The following is a 22,357-nucleotide window of genomic DNA, read 5'->3' on the forward strand; positions in this document are numbered from 1 at the left end:
ATATGTATGTATGTTTTAGCAGTTATTTTTGTGACTGTAGAGATAGATGGGTTTGTCAAAAAGGGCTTTTTGGGTATTTCAAGAAATTGAAAGACGATGACTTTTCCATGTTTTGCTGATTTTATACTTCTCTATTAATGTTAACGTGACAAAAAAAAAAGTGACGTTATTGAAGTTTGTTTAGAAACTTTACAAATAAAAACAAGGTTTCCAAGTAGTACAAATTGGCTTTACTAAAGGGTATTTGGCGTTTTTCTATTGATTAGAAATATTGTTTATTATCTCGGAGACGTATGATATGTGTTAATCGTACAACGAAAGGGTCCCGTAATAAGCGAATCTTAAATAGTTTTTCTCACTATACCACCTTTTTAATTGGAAAATACCATCGAGGAGAACCTACCAAGACTCGAACTCAAGATCTTGGAGTAAACTCCGCCGGAGCCCCGTATAACAGGTTTAGTAAAACACCTTTAGTTACTGGGGCTGGTAATTACTTTATACATGTTATTGACCTTTTTAAAAATGTTGTTGGCAAAAATTTAATTTAAATAACAATCAAATGCTTGAATTAAGCAGAAAAATTATTATCTTTGGAAAAGATAAAGATCAAGGTAAGTAATTTACTTCTCTCCACTTTCCTCGCTACTGCAGTAGCACGAAAACACCTGACCCCGACATATGGATACTGTCTTGCATGTCGGAAGTTTTTTTAAAGCATTGTCTTTACCTTAACTAAGAAAAGGTTGTCTACACGACTACACCCTACCTATCTCATATCGAAAATAGTAGTTGATCTCATTATCCATAAAAGTCGGTATTGAGTGTAAACAAAACAAACAAATATTATTAATTCAAATATCGAAACATGATGGGCGCCTCTTCTTATACTTATGCTCTAATATATCGTCAATAACGGTATAATGATACCACTATTCATTGCTTGACTGTATTTCTTTCATTTCTACGTTGGCATGAATCAAAAAATCTCAAATTTCACTTAGGATTGGGATTGAACTTTGAACTTTGAACTTTCACAAGACATGAATTTTTACTCCTTTATAAAGCAAAAGACTTATTTTTATTTTTAGAAAGTTCTGTCTCGAATTACCGAAATTACCCTTAGACATTTTAAGCTTTTAATGAATTAGTTTACACTTCAACCATTATCTTTTAAAATATGTTTACTATCTCCTTTACATCAACCTAGAGTCCTACACCAATTGACACCGCCACCACCACCAATAATACAATCACCGACACCACAAGACCGCCGTCCCCGCTAATGTCGCCGCATTGCGCGGGCGGCGGGTACCATGCTCGTTTTTATTAAATAAGATAAACCCACATTGACGTTTATAAATATGTACCTTGTATTAATTATCAAAATACAAAACTTAAATCATCCACAAAGCTCAAAAGCATCACAATAACATGTTACTAATTTAAAAATGTCAAATTACTTGCCTGCCTTCATTGCACCAATGAATCAACTAAAAATGCAAAGAGTTTCACACAAATGAAGATTAATATTAATCAAAATCCACACACAAAATAATTTAATGTCTCAATAAGTTCGGCGTCACACAAAATACACCATCAAATTCCGTTATTAAAATGTTCACCCCAATATAATTCCACAAAACCATAAAACTAACACACACCATTAGTTTTCTTCTTATTAGCTACAAACTTCTTCCAATCGTCAATAATCTTTCTTGTCAGATCCATGTCAGGTTTATTCTCAATGCCTTTTTCTTCAGATACTGTAATCTTAGCACTCATCTTAGAGGGCATTGCGTCGAGCTCGTGAAGGACCTTCACGATATCAGACACAAGCCGCTCGGCCAATGTCCTTGAAAAGTCTTCTCTTATAACAACTCTAAGAACTGTAATATGTTGGGCATTTGGTGGCATTGTGTAAGCTGGCACAATCCACCCGTACCGCCTCAACAAGTCTGATATTTCAAACTCGGTGTGTAGGTTGTGGTCTTTTAGAGAGAAGGCTACTAATGGGACACCTTGTTCTTTAGAAACAATGTTGAAACGTTCCGTTTTCTCTAGTCCTTCACGTAGGACTGTAGCGTTTTCTTGGCAGTTTTCCATGATGCTTTTGTAACCCTGGTTGTTCATAATTGTAAAAATGTTAAGTACATGAAATTGTTGTTGTATCCTAAAATAGGTTTTTTGAACTTTTAAGATGATGGGAACTCACCTCAAAACCCAAGCGAATGAGCTGATAGTATTGAGCGATTATTTGACTAGAACCTGAAGAATAGACAAGTTAGTCTAATTATATCACACACACAAAAAAAAACACATTTACCAAGATATTGTTCGTAAAATCAGAAACACAAATGATGGAATTATGGTTACAATAACACTTAAAAACAAGTTATTCTAGTGTGTCAAAACGCTCGGCTTGGATAATGGTTTAAAGGAAAACTTCTTGTCTGAACGGGCCGGGTCAAATGTGGGCTAAAGTGACATACAAACATTTGTGTTCAAGAATTTTTGTAAGGACTAATATGTAGGACAAGGTATTGTTTCATTTGTTTATAGTGACATTTAGACTATAAATTAGCAAATGTAAAGGTAAGTATATGTCAAAATATAAGTATAGACAAATGCTTGATTTCTAAACTTACCTTTAGAGAAATTGAGGGTGAATGTTGGTTGATCGGCACCAAGATAGTTGATGTGAAAGATTAGCTCCTCGGGTAAGTCTTCTTTGTTCCTCCAAATCACCCACCCAATTCCGGCATACACAAGACCATATTTATGACCACTAACGTTTATACTCTTAACTAATGGCAACCGAAAATCCCATTCCAGTTCCGGGTAAATAAATGGTGCAATAAAACCTCCACTTGCAGCATCCACATGAATTGGAGTATCCCATCTATATTTCATAACAAGTGACATAAGAAAAAGTTTATTAACATTTAGAAAACGGTATAAAATTTATAAACATAGAGAAAAATGGACTCTTGAGTGTACCCAGTCTCGGCATTCTTCTCAACTAAGAGGTCATTTAAACGTTTAACGTCTTCAAATTCACCATTGAGGGTAGAACCCAAAATAGCAGCCACACAAATGGTATTTTCGTCCACCATCTCAACGGCTTTCTCAGGGTCCATCACATAGTAGCCCTCACTCAATTTTACCTCCTTCAACTCAACTTCAAAATACCTTGCGAATTTCTCCCAACAAACCTGTATATATAAACATTAAAACACATAAGTTATAAAAAGTGAACTACTTAGCTTTGGTATAATAGTATGTATAGCAAAAGTGAAGGTCTATTATTACCTGCACATTAGCACCAGTGACAATATTAGGCTTGTCACAAGGTTTGCCAAGAGCCCTCATTTTGTTTTGCCATTTTCTCTTAAAAGCAAGCCCAGCCAACATAATTGCCTCAGATGACCCTACGGTTCCGACCCCAACAGCGGTCTCAGAGTCCCCGAGAGGTGCATTGAAAAGATGTGCTATCATATTCACACAACGGTTCTGCAAAACGAAATAATCAAAACTTATCGATCAGTAAGAACTTTTTATCAAGTTTTTAAATTAAGGAAGACAATATATCAATTTCCACAATATTTATTCTAAGTGCGGCTGGAATTCACAACCCTTTGGTTATAACAAGATCACAAATTTCACTCGGCTCATTACTAGCCAAATGAAGATTTGATATTGTCATGACTAAACAATGTCCTTTTGCTTCAGTTTTTTCACATTAAGGTTCATACACACACATAACATATATTTTTGGTACTGTTAGACCAATTAAACATTATGTCTTACTGTCATATTTTAACGGCAAATCTATACCCACTCCTAAATTTTCCCCAAATAACCTAACTATGTCAGGGATAGAACCTTAAAGGCTTAAACTTTACCCTTAAAATGTAAGAACATTTATCAAATGGACTAACTCTAAATTAGCTGCCATATTTTTATTTTTTTTCTACTCAATATAAATTGACATAGTAACTCTTCCTCTTATTGATAAGAGGAGTTATACTTCAAAGAAAAATACCTCAAACCATACTTCGAATGAGAATAATTAATGCTGTTATAACAAACTTGTGCTTACTGGTTACAACATAATTAATCTTTTGTAATATTTAGAACCTAATGAACATGACATGAGTGTTCCATAGTGATGAATGTGGAAAAATAAATTTAGAGAATGTATTTGACTATCAAATGGTTAACAAAAAAAAAAGACAGCACATGCTAATAAGTTGACTAATGATATAAAAAAATTAAAGTGCACTCCACCTACCTTAGATGTTGAATATAATATGGTAACTCTTTTCTCCATATTGCATAAAGCCATAAATCATGTTCAGTACAATAGGAATATGTAATTATGTATGTAACTGTTAGGCCCTGACATTATGACGTGATGTACATACCATTACTTTCGATATATATACTACACTATTGCAAAATCAAATTGTACCGTCAACTATAAAACATATATATCATGATAAATAAATAAATCAAAAACCGTGATACATATATCATTTCCCCTAATCATTTAATGTTAATTTATGATATCTTGTGATTTCAAAGTTTATTCAAGTTAATATATTTAATCATAATTATTACTTATATTACACAGAATGTAATTTTTGTCTATACTATATTAAAGTCGGTATACACAATGATGGTAGAAAATTGGAGATGATGGTGTTAGTGAAAGGTGGAGATTGATTGGGTCCATGAAAAAGACAAAGTTGCATAAGTATTATAATTCATTGTTGAATATTGTAGTGGTGATATGTCAAAAAAAGGAATAGAGTAGATTATCGGGATATTTGGATGTGATATACTAAAGTATTAAACACTTTGCTAGCTAATCCTATCAATTATCGGATGTGATATCATTAACAAAGCCTCTTTCTATAAAGGGTATATATAAAGTTTTGAAATCATTCAGAATAAAATCGTTCTAGATCAAGTATATAACTATAAATAAATATTTTTGACATATAATAATGTCACAAATAGTTGTAAAGTGTTACTTGGACATGGGCCTTTATTTGTGGCCGCTTTCTTTGTTAACATAATAGTATTTGTTTTTACATGATCGTGAAAGATGACAATAGAACTACACACTCACTTTTGCTAATAAAAGATTTTTTTTTCAACGTGGTGATATATATAAAAGAAATTTAGAAAAGTACTCGTAACCTACCCGACACTTAAAGTACTTCCATCGAAAATGATGTTGCTATAAATTTAGGCTATCTAAAATGCTAAGTACGTCCTTTTATAAATCTTTACAAATCCTTTAATTTATTTTTAACCCTACAAACAACATTACCAAGGCCGGCTCAACATTTTTTGTGGCTCTAAACGGAACCAAAATTTAGGGGCTTTTATAAAAAGGTTTACCCTCTTTTATCCTACTTGAGAATGACGAAATAAATTAAAAGGTTTATAACTAAAGGACATAAAATTCTAGAAACTAAATGATTCAAATAAGTGTTATATCCTAATTGTTATCATAATATGTTTATGAATTAATAATGAAGATGTCTATTATTTGTGGGGGAAAAAAAACTGAGACGAGTCATTTAATTGCGTGAATATGAAAGAAAAGAAATACATTAACATAAAAAAAAACTAGAAATTGTGTGAACATTAAGGAAAAAAATACATAAACATAAGAAAAAAAAACCAGAAAACTTAAACTCTTCAAGAATTGGTAATTGAAGGAACAAGTAATGCATAATGAATTAATGATACGATTTCAAAATGACACACTCACACAACATATTTAAGCGAGTTGTTAATTGTCATAACTTGTAAAAGACCAAGCCCAAAAATGGAAGCCTTTGAAAGGTGAGAGCCTTAGGCACCTGCCTACCTTATCACCCTTATGAGTCGGCTCTGATCATCACATGTCCATACATTTTACATCGAACAAAACAAACATTCTAACATCACCATTAATCATTACAAAAAATATTTAAGAATTTGACACAAAAAGCGGTGAAATACACGCCTTTAACAAAGGATATTGACTTTGGACATGATAAAAATGGACAACCTCCAATGCAAGGGGGAAGTGTCTTTATTTTGTTCACAGGATACGGATAAGACAACATATGTTAGACTTCTCGCTGTCGAATCACGACACGAAATTTTCAGCGAAATTCACCTTTCGAAAAAAAAAAGATACGGATATCCATCTCCAATGTATTGGAGATAGTCTTATACTAGTTATTTCAATACAAATTTATCTATTATCTAGAAGTAGTGATAAACTTCTTGTTTTAAAAATTTACCAGGCTTATATAGATTTTCAAGTCTTTCTAAATAAGAACAATATTTAGAATTACGTATCTGAAGAGTTTGGCAAACAAAGTAAAAGCAATAGAAACTAGAATGTAAAAACAAGCTCTAAGCATATTGATTATCGTCTTTACATCTTTACAAGATGTTTAAGATATGAATCTCACTGGATAAAAAGGCTGGAAACAATCATTTTTAAATCATCTAAAAAATATTAAGACCTATGGTGTCTACCCATATCATTTAATAGTCAAAAGTCATGATCGACCAAAGAAAATGGAAACTTCCATCCTTTACCGGTTCTATTTTTTTTTTAAGGCATAAATCATTTGCTCGTAATAGGAGATCTAACTTTAGTTGTCTTAACTGGATCCGCGCTAGAAAGTCCCTCACTCTCAATACCTAGTAGGAGGAGAAACCCCCAATTAAACCATCTGAGGGCACGACATTTAATTGGGGTAAACTTTGTCACCTCTGCAGGACCCAAACCTTCTACACTGGATGACTTTTTTTATGAAATTTCTATTAAATGTCATTCTACATGTAAAGCTAGTGTTCAACCACTTAGTTATAATGAGAAGTAGTACCGGTTCTCATTTAGTAGACAAAAATCCCTACGAATATCAAGGAAAAATGGAAAGACGTCCTGATCTTTAAAAACATACCACTATACGAGTAGTTTAAAATACATTTTCTTTTTTAAAATTGATTTAATTAATTTTGATATTAAAATGTAAAGGTTGAAGCCCGACAAGAAATGAGCAAAAGGAAGTCGATATGATGCTAAACGATTTATTTTATTTTATATGGCTAGAATATAAGATTCTGATATGATAGATGATTTTCCATATGCCAACTGTATATATATATTTTTTATTTTGATAAAAAGTACTATTGACAATCATAAGTATAATTGACTACAACGTTATATTCTAGTACAGTGTTTTAAAAACCGGTATTTTAGTCATACCGGTGTGGAAATATTTTCCGGTGTTATTGGTATTATCTGTATTACCGAAAATACCAGCCGTTATGATTATTTTTAATTTGTTATATCTTTTTTATAAAAATCTTACAAATCTTGTTACAATTTAACGAAAATAGTTAAATTACAATTATAATCTACTCAAAATAATACCAAATAAGTATATATTTCATAACAAAATATATGTTTTAAAACTTACAAATAACAAAAAATAACATTAAAGTATCATAAAAATATTTTTTTTTAAAATTCAAATTTATTTTTTTTGAAAATACCGAAACGGTAATACCAGAAAATACCGAAAATATCGGCCGGTATTGAATAGTGAAAATACCGAAAAAATGTCAGGCTTAAAATACCGGGATACCTTCCGATACCGGTAATACCGGCATTGCTCGTATGACTATATATGACTATTTCTTACAAGTTCGTCCATGACTCCAAGTGTCTAGCCATTAATGACAAACTTACATACTTTTTGATTAATGAACTATCTATACGACTTTTACTGTAAATTGTACAAATTTGTAACGCATACATGTAGTGTATTAAATTAATGTTGATTGATGATACAATGACTAAAATTTAGACTAAATTTTGATTAAATCATACATTTATAAATATAATGACCTAAAAATTTAGACTAAATTGTAATAAGTTACTCGTATATTAATACCAAGACTTAAACAAGTATCGATAAAAGAAAAAGTTTAACTTTATCAGTAATTATGTATTAAACGCGGTTACTTTGAGAAAGGTGTTGGCAATGGCGCAATGCATAATGTTCAAAAAAAAAAAAAAAAAAAAAATAGAAATAAAAGAATGTGACAGAATCTTTAAATATTGATACAAAACTTTATTCATATAGATTTTATTTTAAAACTAAGCAAATAAAGAAAGAAAAAAACAAAAGGTGGAATATATAGAGGGAATTCGATCTGTCAAAATACCAACAAAGTATATCAAATTCAAACCACATATATCTGGATTTAAAACTTCAAATTAAGTTTTATATTAATTCACATCGGTACACATGTGAGCCCTTCACTGGTCAAGTTCTATCGTGCAAACCGCATATAAATACGATATCTATACCTATCTAATTATTTAACAAATATAAATATTGTATTCAACACACGTTATAACATAAAATATTTTATAAGACAGACTTTTCGATCCTCTTGGCACGTCTATACAATAATAATAGTTAAACTAATTGTACAAGTGGTAATATCAGAGCAAGACAATTGTTAATTGCATATAAATGAAGTTTCATAGAATTAATTTACAAGCTAGCTAGATAAAGCATTAAAGCCTAAACCAATAATTCATTAATTAATAATTTAAAGAATATATGACTTAGTTGGTGTCTTGGTGATTTTTATATGTCGATCATGTACGTATACTAACGTATAACCCATTCAACAGTCCTTAACAATAAATCACACGACTAACATTGGAATCTAATTAAATTAAAATTACATCAAATTAAATAATATTATGCTTGAAGTCGAAGGGACATAAAAACGAAACTCTATGACATTCACATGTATATTGTAGGTTTTCACCATCATTGCGAATAATAATCTAATTAGCAAAAGTGATAATGTGATATGATGGTCAATTACTCAATTGTACATATTAATTCCACTATGTCGAGTTTTTCTTTTACACGCCAAGTCTTATGTTGTTCTGATTTACGAGTACTAAATATTGAATGACGTGTCAGTAAGGCCTAAAGCTCTTGCTTTCCTTAATGAAAAGTTTTGATCGTTTTTCAAAAAAATTAAAGAAAAACGAAAAATAGAGAGTGATGTACGTACCTGAAGCTCAGTCGTGACGGGATATTCATCCATGTCAACATAGTTTTTATTGATGGAAGACATCATTAGCTTATCGCATTCGGGTTCCATCCATGTTGTCACAAACGAAGCCAAATTCAGCCTAGGATTACCATCCAACATCAACTCATCGTTTATTATTTGATATGCTGCCTCCTTTGGGATCGAGTTTTCCGCCATCTTAAACCTACAATCATCGATCACAAACGTTTTTCTTTATTTTACATCCAAAATAAAAATAAAAATTATAAGATCTGGTCTATTGGATCATGAATTGAACGTACTTTGGTAAGCAAGTGCGAACATATCGTGAGGCAAACGTAGAATGTAGAGAGACATCAGAATCCGATGCGATGGTCCTAGAGAGCACCATGTTTGATCGCTAGCTATGTGTTATTTTGTGTGTCAAAGAGAGATGATGAAAAGTTGGATCATGTGAGAAATGAAGTAAAACAAGATGCGTATTTATAGCCAACATTTACGGAATAAAAAACAAAGAAACACGGACTATATGTTTAGAAACAAATATATAATAGAAGGGCTGGTAATGAATATTTTGATATAATAAGGGCTGAAATAGAATTTCAGATCTGTGGAGTGTCGACAGTGGGAACAGCTTGAAAAATCTAAAATACATATATGCCTGTTCTTGGACGAGTATTGATTTTCAATCATATTCCTTTCAAAAGTATATATTACTTGTCAAAAAAGGAAGTATGAGTCTATGTTCTTTTCTTAAGTAGATTAATTAGATTAGTAAGGCGTGTTTATATTACTAGTCTTTTAGTATATATTTGTAAAATACGTTCACAAGATAATATAACGATGCTTCTAAGAAGCAACTTTTAGTTAAAAATATAGTAGCTTGGAAGACGTTAAGAGTAAAGCGAGTTATGTCTTAATTAAGAGCATTTTTAAAAGATTTATTTTATTAATAAAAAAAATATAAATAAACATGTTATATAAAATTAATTATTTATTTGAATATATTTAGGTCAAAATAAAGTAAACGTGGTCAAGTAGTCATGATAGTATTTTTTTTTCATTTGATAAAATACTACTTCTTCCGTATCAATTTAAATGTCTTATTTTAAATTTTGAAGTTTTTCTTTCACAACTTTAACCATATAAATAGATGTAGTATTATAAAATTTTGAGTATTCGTGTTATTTTCTCTAACCAATATCCTATTTAGATTCTAAATCATGACACTACTAGAGTCTAGAGCTAGAATAATTACAAACAGTGAAAAAAAAATATAAAAAAGAGCGTCATTGATTAATTGATAGGTTCCAAATGCACCTTCCCAGTGAAACGTCTTCTTTAATCCAAATGTCATTAACTTCATAAACATGCATTTGGTTTTAAATAAACGTGCATTTCGTTCTTGCCAAATACTATATACCGCTAGCTGAAGTCAATATTACCTTCATGCTTCGGTAGCAAAAGACTTCCTAGCTAACGGAATCATCTCTCTTCCCAGCTAATGGAATCAGCCCATTCACCAAGTTTAGATGCAACTCTGCTTTTTGTAAACATCAAGCCAAATACGCGAAGCAAAAGAACATTCAAAAAATAAGTAAGAGTGTGAATGCAGTTGCATTTCACGTGCACAGCGAACTAATGAAGACAATGAAGGCGTGTTCGAGTGTTCCAACCTTTTTTATACATGATTTATGTATCTAATAATCGGGTTTTTTTTTTTTGAACAACAGTGGTGATTGGACTCAACGACATTTTTTTTTTCCATCTTTGAGTGTTAACTACTTTTCCACCATTTTCCCCACAAATTTCTAACATGATCAATTAAACTTGAGGGTTTAAAATGGCACAAAAAAGTTATACAATCAATGTTACAAAATTGGTTTAAATCAAAATTGGGAAAGTTCATTATATGTATAAGAAGTTATACAATCAATGTTACAAAATATGGAAAAGTTATACAATCAATGTTACAAAATTGGTTTAAATAAAAAAAAAAAAAACTTTTATCGGAAAAAAAGAAAATATAATTAACTTGAAATACGTCGAAATATGCACATATGGTCAAAAAATTTATATATGTATAACTTTCAAAGTTCATTAGATATAAGTTAATAAAAATGTATATCGACCAATTCATAGTGGTACCTATTGTTGGAATATCAGTGTAATTCCTTAGATATATATTACAATACGATAGAAAAAGATGAAGTAATAAATACAATAACAGAATGAAAGAACTATATAAAATCAGCAACTCGAAAAGTTCTTGCAAAACAAGAGAAACGTGACAAAACAAAGAAGAACCGGGCTTGTGTTTGACACAATTCCCTTAAACAGATTCGCCGTCTGTTCCCAGGGTACACCGGTTAAAAGCAGCGTACTGCTGGACGTTGATCACTTGCCTGAAAAAAACGGAACACAGGGATGGATGTTGTTTCTAGAAAACGAAAACCCAAAAGAGAGTATGTGTGTGTGTTACGAATTCTGTGTGTTATATATTTCTCACAAGTCCATGATGTCCTTATATACACAAAGTTGAAACTTATATCATAAATTAGCTATAATGGTGCCGGGTCGGGTTTTTCCCAGGTCGCAGCAAAAAGTAGCCCCGTGCGGCCCCCAATTTTCTGAGATGCATTCGTGTCTGCAGGTCGCGCGTTCACGCATTGGATTAGAGAATTTTGACCCAGAAACCCGTTTTCTGCACCCCTTGCGCGCGAATAGGAGCCAAAGTAAAGCAAAACACAAGATCTTGACATAGCTTAGAAACTTCCACTTATAAACTAGTGAAAGTTTATATCCCACACCAATGTGGGACAAATGTTTTCCAACTCCAACTTATGCACCAAACACACAGCTTTAAGACTCGATATCTCATTCACCTTTAACCCAATTTGGACACATCTTAGTTTGTTGCGTAGCCTTGGCCAAAGACTACACAACCCACTAAACGGCTCTCTATATATGTCATATGACCATATATTTATTGATGTCCAAAGTGGTGGAAAAATGCATATTTTCCCAACACCTATTACCAGTAGATAATGTGAGTTCAATTTTTAGAGATGTCGAAAAACTTTATGAAAGATCATGATATGATGGAGAATTAACGTGGTACCCGTTCAATTTTTACTTTTAGAGATGTCGAAAAACTTTATGAAAGATCATGATATGATGGAGAATTAACGTGGTACCCAAAATTATATAGCCTAATTAAATGGCATGAATACTTCTTTAATTCTTTTAGTTCCGTTACTCTCATGATTGGTGCAGGTACAAACACAATCTGATAAGGAGAGCCATACATACTACATAAGGTTGCCATAAACTTCAATAAGGATGCATCTTCCGGGCACAACTTAAAATCTAAAGATATGCATTATTGCATTAATATATAAATACGACATGCAACCACTTGATAGACTATGACCCATACACAATCCTTTGTACATAAATAGATAAAAGATAATCAATTTTTGAGTAGAATTTTAGTAACTATTCGATTTTCAGATATTACATAATCTGGATTATAAGTTGTCTCCATGTGAATCAAGTCATAACTCATAAACTCATAAGTAATCGGTTGATATATTGATACCAGATCAAAGTTTTTTGTTATATAAATTAAGTTTTAGTTGCAATAATTTTTTTTGAACGACATGCTAATCTACTCCTATGTCTGGGACAGACGCCAGAACTCGTGAACCCCTGATCCACCCCGTGATCGAGCGTGTACACATAATTTTTTCTATCTACGTACCACTTTTACTAGTAAAACTTAAATAGGATTGAAACATTCAGAAGACTTTATTTAATTTAATCTAACACGTATCTTTTTTAATCATCAACTAGTCTTTTAGTTTTTAGTAACAAATTTCAATATTAAATATAATAGTTAAATCTATATTTCTAATTTGTATAACGTTTGTACATATCTTAATTCTTAAACATGATAATATTTTAGAAATCACATCCTGCCCAGATTGTTTGGAGTTTAACAGCTCTGAGAATCGAACGTTCATATGTATTGTGACCTGACCCGGACCAAAAACTAAAATGGGTTAGTATTGGGGAACATAAACAGGACCATGTATTTTCGGTTCGGGTTCAGTAAGGGGCCAGGAGGAGTGCTAAAAACTTGACACCCGGCTCTTCTAACAAATTGAAGGTAACATAGTTTTGTTCGGAAATTCATAACATTTTTGTCTAAGGATTAATTACAATTTTGCTATGCTGCTTGATGATAATTCATGAAAATGTTGAGGTTCAACATAACATTTATGTAGTTGAATTGGAAGTTTGAGCATAAGAAATTATTTTAAGCGGGCCTAATCTGTGGGTATGCGCTAATACATTTTGGAAGTTATTCCATCGAACGTAATTCCCTCTGGATCTAGAAATAACGACATGGACTAAAACTAAAATAGTATTGAAAAGAAGGTTGTGATAAAACTAAAATCTTATACAGTATGATTTGTATAATATTTAAGATGATATACAACATATTATATTTGCTTCTAGAACAGTTTTACAAATCCATCTGACCTCTGACCTTTTATTTTTTCTGAGTTTTGGTGATATTTCATTCATGGACTTTTAATTATGACCTGAAGGTAAAACCCATAGCATATATATGTTGGTCCAATACCACTTGTGCTCATAGGAAAGCATGACTAGAAGTTACTTTCCGCGTTTCTAAAAAGTGTTATTAACTTATTTTTTTTCTTTCTAAGCAGCAGTAAATTGCAAAGATAAACAAGGCATAATGAACTCTTTTACACCAAATCAAAGATTTTAGAAATACGATACTGCGACAACGAAACAAATGGCCTCTAGAATGTTAGATATATAGGAACCATATATATGAACATTTAAAGTTTACTTCTTTCGTATGGAGATGAAAAATCTAAAATCAACTTCAACTTCTGAAAACTAGCTAGATTGCCTTGAAAGAAAAGATCAAACCACTCCGGTTGTAAAACGTGAAGTACTAATAAGTACTCCTAATTACCAATCTACAGTCCATTACTCCATTCACCACAATATACTATTGTTTCAGATTTTCACTTTTGATCATAGGTAAAATATTGTTTGTGACAAGATCATTGCTTTATTCCTTAGAAAACATATATGTTTATTTGACAGTATGTACATAAAATGCAGGTTTACTTTTTATTTGTTTTACTTCAAGTTGGAGTTGTATATGATGATTGAATGTTACATGATATTTATTTCTATGTAAAAAGGTAACATATCGGCAACTTAGTATTAAAAAAAAACAAATCTATTACATGGATTGAAAAAAAAGGTTGATAGCTCTTTTCCATTTTCATGGTCTCATAGCAAGTTTTCTATATCATTTTATTTTAGTTAACTTGTCTAAATGTTAACAGTTTCATTTTATGGAATTGAAGGTGTGTATTGAGTCTTAATTTAATGCTTGTATTATAGATAATAGGCAAATGATTGAAATTATTTGGGCTAATGTATGGGATTTGGGCCACTGTTTATATTAAGCAGAAACTTATAAAGATAGCCCACAATTATTTGATTAGTTGGGCTAGTTGGAAGCCCCTTCTGAGTCATACAGCGTAGCAGGAAACCAGGAAATGTTTAATTAGTCCGGCTGCTCTACAAGTCTGTCCGGCTGCTTTACCGATAAACACATTCGTTGAAATCATTATTTATTTTTGTTTGTCAATCCAATATTACAAAAGTGAATATTTGGTTGTTCTACGTCTAAAGTTTAGATGTGGAGTTTACTCGTCTACATTATAATAATAACATTAATTACTAAATTTTTTTTTATCATTTAAGAACTTTTTTTTTTCATTATATATTAATTGATAATTATTTTGTAACCTAAAGTAAAAAGATAATAATAATAAATTTAGTCAATCCTGACACATAACTTAGTAGATATTGTATTGCAAATTTGCAATATGATACAATTTAATGTTTGAGCTCTTCAAAAATAACAGTAGGGGTATATGTCATTATAGATTTCAAAATGAAATAAATGCATATATGTAACCACAATATGGATACAAAATGTTACAACAATGACAACGACATAACGATACTCAATCTCGATAAAAATTGAGTATGGATAAGGTATAATATAGACAGTCTTATTCAAAGATTGAGTAATTGCTTTCAGAAAGATCTCTGATCTAAGACTTTACCCTATTATCGACGGCAATATTAAATGTTTTTAATAAAATTCTACAAAGATACGTTTAATTATAAAACTATCAACACATGTGTAGAAAAAAAAGGAAGTGGTAGATTAAGTTCATAATTTTAGGCTATTGTTTTCAACATACTAGAATCATATTTATGTACGTATTGTGCAGTTGATAGGTTTTCAAATTAATTGAGTTCTCGTGTAAATTGAATTTAATGACGGTTAATTTCGCCTATCCTCGGCTTAAATTATCTCATATACGGATGTAAGTAGGTAAGTAACTGTTCAGTGTCGTTTTTCGCGAGTTTTTGAACCCCAATACCTCGACGGTGTATGGGGAGGTCAAGATGTAGGCAAACCTTACCTCTACCTAAGTAGAGAGGCTGCTTCCAGTTTCCACCTAAATGGTAGAAAAGGCCCTCCAACCTTTGCATGGGATAAGGATCGAACCCATGACCTCTGTCTCCAGAGGCAAAGGTGTTTACCACTGATCCAACCATGCTGCTTATTCTCATATACGGATGTATAAAGTTTTTTCGTTATTTATTGGGAAATAGTTAAAAGACAAAAAAACAAAAACAAAAAAACTTAAATAGTAAAATATATAGAGAGCTAGAGCCTTTGTTAGAAAATTGATAATACGTATGCATTAAGATTTGTGTAATACTGTTAAAAAGTCTAAAATGTGGTGTATGAATAACAAATATTGGTAAACTTATTGCTTTCCTTTATAATATGTATAAATAATGTCCTTACATAATTTAATTGCCATAAAGCTTTTTTGTTTGTTTGTTTGAAATTAAGTAGATTTCAAACAGCAATGAGCACAGGGTAAAGTATTATAACCATAGTTGTTAAACTTTTACGAGTCACGAGTCGATTTACATCAAAAACGAGTCGACTCGTTGAGTGACTCATTTTTTTCCAGACTCTTATGAGACGTTGTGTGAACTGGACCAAGTTACGAGTCGCAAACTTATAACTATTGTAGTTTGATGCTATGGTTATATATTATATATTATATTATACCTAATTTGCTACATTATTTTGTGTGTTATCTATGTAGTTTTGATCATTTTATTGAGAATTTGGAGATAAATTGTAAGTTTATGTCTCAAAACTATTGAATATGTAATATTTTGGTAATTTATAAAGATAATGAACTTATATTTTGCTTATAAAGACGTTATATATATAATTATACTATATTATATAGTACTTAAAAAAAGTCATAAATCTTACGAGTCGAGTTACGTTCCAAGTCACGAGTCAAAAAATCATATTTCGAGTCGAGTCAAAAGTTACGAGTCGACAATTATGATTATAACCATGTCTCGGTTAATGTAGAAAAACCCTATAAATTGTGTTTCTTTATAAAGTCAAATTCATAACTTTACGAATAAATCTGATATTTCAACTAGTTAAGCTGGCGTAGACCGTAGTTGGTTAATTACTATTACTCTGAAGTTAGTTTTGATTGAAAAAAAAAAAATCTTGCATTGATGTATGTTGACCACTATCTCCAGAATTTAATGAGAAAGTGAAAATCTGTTTGTTTATACCATGTATAGTTGTAAAATAAATGCATAAATGAAAAAGACACTAGTCAAATTATTATTGTTAGGCTTTGCCTATAAAAAGACATCAACTCTTCTCCCCAATTCATACAATCTATTCCATCCCATCATCAAACCATGAATACTACTAGAGTCATTTTCCTTTCCTTCATCGCGATGGTGATTTTCACAACACCATCCACTGCTAGAGTCTTTTCGCCAACACCAAGTCCATCATATGCACCGGTTCCTACTCCTTCTCCATCCGAAGAAGAGAACTACGATTTGGTCGTAAGTAACAAAGTTAAGCCTTTGGTTTTTGATGCTTCGAATTTACCCTCACATGAACAAGCACCTACTCCTTCTCCTGTCCCTGAACCCTCACATAAGCACAAGCATATGCATAAGCATGGTCAAGAGCACCATAACAAACATGACCATGAGGAGCACCACCATAAACATATTGGGCAAAAAGATCACAAACATGAACAAAATGATCACAAGCATCAACATGATGCTCATCATCACAAAAATGAGCATAAAGATCATCCCCACAAGCATAAGGCACACCATGCAATGTCGCCAAGCAGTCCTACACCGGCACCAACACCAGCACCGGCAGATACACCAGCATCATTGTAGGTGTTAATGTATTATCTTTGAATCTAAAATAGAGGATATTTAATTATCCTAAATTTTCTTTATATATAATGAAATATTGTTGATGGGTTGTGCTTCATGGGCGGATTGCAAATATATATGGTTCTCGTGTTGTCATGTGATGTCCTAGTGTTTTTCATTGAATTCTTTACGTACATGTTTAATTAGGCCATTAAATAACGAATAAAAAAAATGATATATCAAAGGTCATTTTTTTTTAAACGGCACTATAATCTACTTATATACCTAAATTACAGGCATGCCTGGAATAAAACCCAGAACTCTCGAAAAATCCATATTAATCCACTCCCATAAATATGGAAAGTAGGACTCGAACACAGGTGGATTTTCACAAGGTCAAAGACCTTACCAATTGGCCACCAACCTCATTGACATATCAAAAGTCTTTCTAACTAGCTTATAACCTGCGTTAAACACGGGATAACTATATAAAAATAGTTAAACTTGTATATATAAACAACTGGCAAACAAAATTTTTAAATTAAAAGGTATAGAAAACTAAGAGAAGAAAAAATATACCATAAAGTGAAAAAATATTTTCTTTGATTACCTTATTTATCTTGTATTTTAATCATTTTGTAAAGAAAAACCTAATGATCGATCATAATCATCATATTGAAAAATTAAGAATCTGTAAACTTGTTAAATAAAAACACTCATTAAAACATGAACCGGCGTTTTAAAAAAATCATTTAAAAGAACAGTTCTCATATTGTTATGTTATTAAATTATTAGACATGACTTTTTGTAATATTTCGTTTGATCGCACTTAAAAGAGTGTTTCTCATGTTGCTTACAATTTATATTATGAAAAAATAGTGAAAACTTGCAAAAGTTCAAAATGTATGAGTGTTTGAAAAAAATAATGAAAGTTGGAGGACTAAAATCATCTTTGACTAAAAGTCCAGTCAAAGATGATTTAAGCATTTTGATCCTAGGCTTGGAAATAAAAGATAGCTTCAATGTAGGGTTCAGATTTTTCATTTTTCTAATTTAGGTTTCTCTTTTAATATATATAAAAGATAATAAATTTTTAAACAATGTGATCATGTAAGTAGGTAAAATTAAAGAATGAAATTAAAAGAAAAAATTATTTAATTATGCATGACTGGCATGTATTTCATGATAAAAGAATTTTCATCATCGAAAATTCTAATTTAGATTAGACTATTAGAGTGAATCACTCTGAGGGCCTGTTTGTTTTATATCCATTAAGTGCTGTGTGGATTAAGTGTCTGTCTGAATTTAGTGTGTCTGAAACGAGTAAGACGGTAAATAAATAATTGTTGTTTGTTTTGTGTGCTGAATTAACCGACTGAATAATTAAGATTACTATAACGCCCTTGATAGGAATTAGGGAGTGGATAATGGGGTAGTTATCAAGGATAATTATGTAAAATATATTTTAGTTGTACTTTTTAATTAAGTGATGACTTATTAAATAAGTCTTAAACAAACATAATTTCCAACTTAGGCAATTAAGATTAAGTCATGACTCATGGATTAAGTGGTTATCAAACACCACCTGAGTTTAGATATAAACGTAAACCGGAAAAACACACGCACGATATTCTTCTATGTTGGGCCACTGTATATGTTTGGTTATCTTCTGTTAGGCTTGTTGGGCTCCCCTTTTGGGTCTTATTAAGGAGGGCCGAAGATGGATAATTAATTTTAGCAAAAGTTATAATAACAAAATATGAATTATTATTATATCATAAACATAAAAAAGAATAAATAATATGGGTTTAAGTCTCAATGCTATAAAGACTTCTAAATATGAAACGTTTACGATTCCTATCGGATTTGTTATTTATTAAAAATGGTGCTACTAAATTCATAATCATAGCAATGACACCAACATAAATATTATCTCAAGTTTTACATGAACTCGTCTTTTTAAATCCAAAGACATAAAAGCATAATAAGTAAACATCATAAATAATATCTAAATAATGAGGTCTTGAATAGGTAGCTAAACATCCAAAGCATCTACCCTGCCTCACTTAGCATCCTTACTTCAAACATGCTTTCCATAAAGGCACAATAATTTCAAAAAACAAGTGTTAGCTGCTTTTCATAAAGGCACAACAATTTCAAAAAACAAGTGTTATCTAACAAATTAGCTAAGTAAAACTGGTATAGCATTTACCAGTTTTACTTCCCATAAAACATGATCATTTCATTACATTATGTACAGTTTACATACACATCATCATATTAGGAATCATTGTCCTAATTTTGCCTATCAACATTCACTTTCACTTCTCACTTAATTTTTTTCTTTTCACTTTACACTTTTGGTGACATTCGTCATCTATCACATGGAAAGGTAGCGGTTGTGTGTAGGTGGTCTTAAGACCTGACAGGATACCTCACACCCGTGATAATATGTATTGCCTGTCGGCGGTCCATCAACGTCGTTAAGGAGAGACATTGTTTATCCAGGAGTATATTGTTTATGCCTTTATGCAATTAGTGATGAGTTACGGCACCCGAAAATACGAAAACATGTACTTTTCGTCGCAAGGAGTAACTTAAGCGACCACATGACATACTACCCACAAGGAGTTAGTGCATATTAACCATAACACTTGTTTTACGCTTTTCTCAAGCTAACACTTTATATTTAGTTTAGGTGATCAATTTAATTAAACTAAACTTTATCACTTTTACGCAAAGAGTGTTTTTTTTAACCATTCATCAAAAACTTAATGGCTAGACCGTAGAACATTATTACCACATGAGACATATTGTTGCTTTGGTTAGAGACTTAAAGGTTCATTCAATAATCAAATTTTCCTAAAGCTTATATTTTGCATGCCAGTCTTGACTTCAAATAGGACACAGACTCACAGTTTTAATAGCTCACGCCATCTAGCCACAATCACAGACTAGATGTACTAACTTTCCATGAATTACTCATTTAGTTGTTTGAAAATTTGTATCAAAACGGGTCGAAATAAAGCTAGCATAGGAACCAAAGTTGATCAACGAGAAGTAAGCTACAATTATGGTACAAGTAATTCTATTCATATTTCGGGAGACTATAAGGTCGCATTTGGTTCGCAGATTCTGATGGAATTTGATGGAATTGGAATTGAATTACATTCCTTAGTGTGTTTGGTTGCTCAATGATGAAGGAATATCATTCCGTTGGAATGTCAACATTCCCTCATTTGATGAAATCTCCATTCCATGAGGATGGAGGAAGGAATCTCATTCCGTCTCTCTCTTAAATCTTCAAAAAATGAAAAACATTCTATCAAATTTCATTCCATCAGATTCCAATTCCTTCAATAGATTTCATTCCATCCAAAAACATTCCGTAAACCAAACGCGTCCTAAGTCTATAACAACATAATGTATCTAAGTCTCCCTGACTATAACAACATAACCTATCTAAGTATCCCTATTTTTATTATTGTATGTGTCTATTTTTCAAATTTCACCTTTGATATACCAAACTTCCACAACGACAATGATATATTGTACTAAACTTTCAAATACTACAACCGTATGTATAAACTGACACCGTATTTACACAATCACACCCAAACCACTTGATTAATAAGAGTTTCCCACAACCTGTTAATTAGTGATGGTAGTCAACGCTTCTACTCCAATGCTATGTTCTAGAGTTTTGTTTTAAAAGAAATGATATGAATAGAAGAGAAGAGATTATCCTAAATCATCCCATATTTTGGGGGAAAATTTAGGGAGCAATTTTAACTAAAAAATCCATCCATCCATATCATTTCATTTTATTTCTTTTCATTAAAAAAACTTAAGAACACAAATTGTTTTGAAATCATTTGTAACCCTTTATTTTATTCCTAAAAAAACTCAAGGACTCGGCACAAATGTCATTCGATGATACAATAATACATACAATACTAAATATCGTATCATTACTCATTAGATACACTTCAATACAAGCTCCTCTATATGGTCATAAGACTTTGATAATTCATCACTTTCGACTATTTCAAAGTATCAGGCTCTTAATCCAAAAATAATTTAAAGCAAACAAACAATACCAACCAACAAAGTCAGCTATACATGTTTTGCTACTTTATACGGTATATATCAAACTTTAAACCAAATTTTAACATACCGAAATTTCAATTCTTTGCTTTTGATCGTAAAATTTTCAAACTTTTGGTGATATGACAGAGAATTGGTACATCTTTAGGCCCATATGTACGTTGTCAAATCACGTGCTATATTTCTAGATAGATTTTCCAAAAAAACAGTCTCACAAATCTTTATCAAAAACCAGAATTAATACTTTAAACAATTCAAAAAGGGATTAATCACGGGAAGACCAACGTACTTTCCCATTTGTACACGGTTACCCATTATACTTTTTTATTGATGAGGTTTATCCACATACTTTTTTTTTGTACACGGTTGACCCAAAATTGACCGGTTTACCTATGATAGTCGGTAATATTGGTCAACCGTGTACAAAAAAAAAAGAAAGTATGTGGGTAAATCTCATCAATAAAAAAGTATAATGGGCAACCGTGTACAAATGAGAAAGTACATTGGTCTTCCCGTGATTAATCCCATTCAAAAACAACTAACTCAAGATTCATGTATTGCCAATTGAATCACCAAAATTAGAAAACACATATATTAAGTTACTTACAAATAAAAAGGGTTTACCTCAAATTTAATACCATTCTGTTTTCTCAAGCAAAAATCATTAACCTTCTGAATCTGTTGTTGACACAATTTACCAAAATCATCAACTTCCTTTTCAACAGTCACAGGATCAATATTATTAATCCTCTTTTTACTA

General features: G+C 31.5%; 1 protein-coding gene across 1 annotated transcript; it reads right to left on the bottom strand.

Annotated features, from left to right (window-relative positions):
• Positions 1 to 1,509: 1,509 nt before the first annotated feature.
• On the bottom strand, positions 1,510 to 9,589 carry LOC122603422 (glutamate decarboxylase). Its single transcript, XM_043776117.1, has 7 exons — positions 9,426 to 9,589; positions 9,124 to 9,328; positions 3,313 to 3,513; positions 3,001 to 3,215; positions 2,649 to 2,902; positions 2,216 to 2,268; positions 1,510 to 2,121 (listed from the first exon to the last, which is right to left on the bottom strand). Exons 1-7 carry the CDS (start codon positions 9,512 to 9,514, stop codon positions 1,654 to 1,656), a joined length of 1,485 nt encoding a protein of 494 aa, XP_043632052.1. The 5' UTR covers positions 9,515 to 9,589; the 3' UTR covers positions 1,510 to 1,653.
• Positions 9,590 to 22,357: the final 12,768 nt, after the last annotated feature.

This window comes from Erigeron canadensis, chromosome 6 (genome assembly GCF_010389155.1).
Source record: "Erigeron canadensis isolate Cc75 chromosome 6, C_canadensis_v1, whole genome shotgun sequence".
NCBI classification, from domain to species: Eukaryota; Viridiplantae; Streptophyta; class Magnoliopsida; order Asterales; family Asteraceae; genus Erigeron; species Erigeron canadensis.

Coding starts and splice junctions, on each gene's coding strand:
- LOC122603422 (XM_043776117.1), bottom strand. CDS start 9,514: ATGGTGCTCTCTAGGACCATCGCATCGGATTCTGATGTCTCTCTACAT. Junction 9,329..9,425: donor GTTCGCACTTGCTTACCAAA/GTACGTTCAATT, acceptor CGATGATTGTAG/GTTTAAGATGGCGGAAAACT. Junction 2,269..2,648: donor CACCCTCAATTTCTCTAAAG/GTAAGTTTAGAA, acceptor TCTATTCTTCAG/GTTCTAGTCAAATAATCGCT.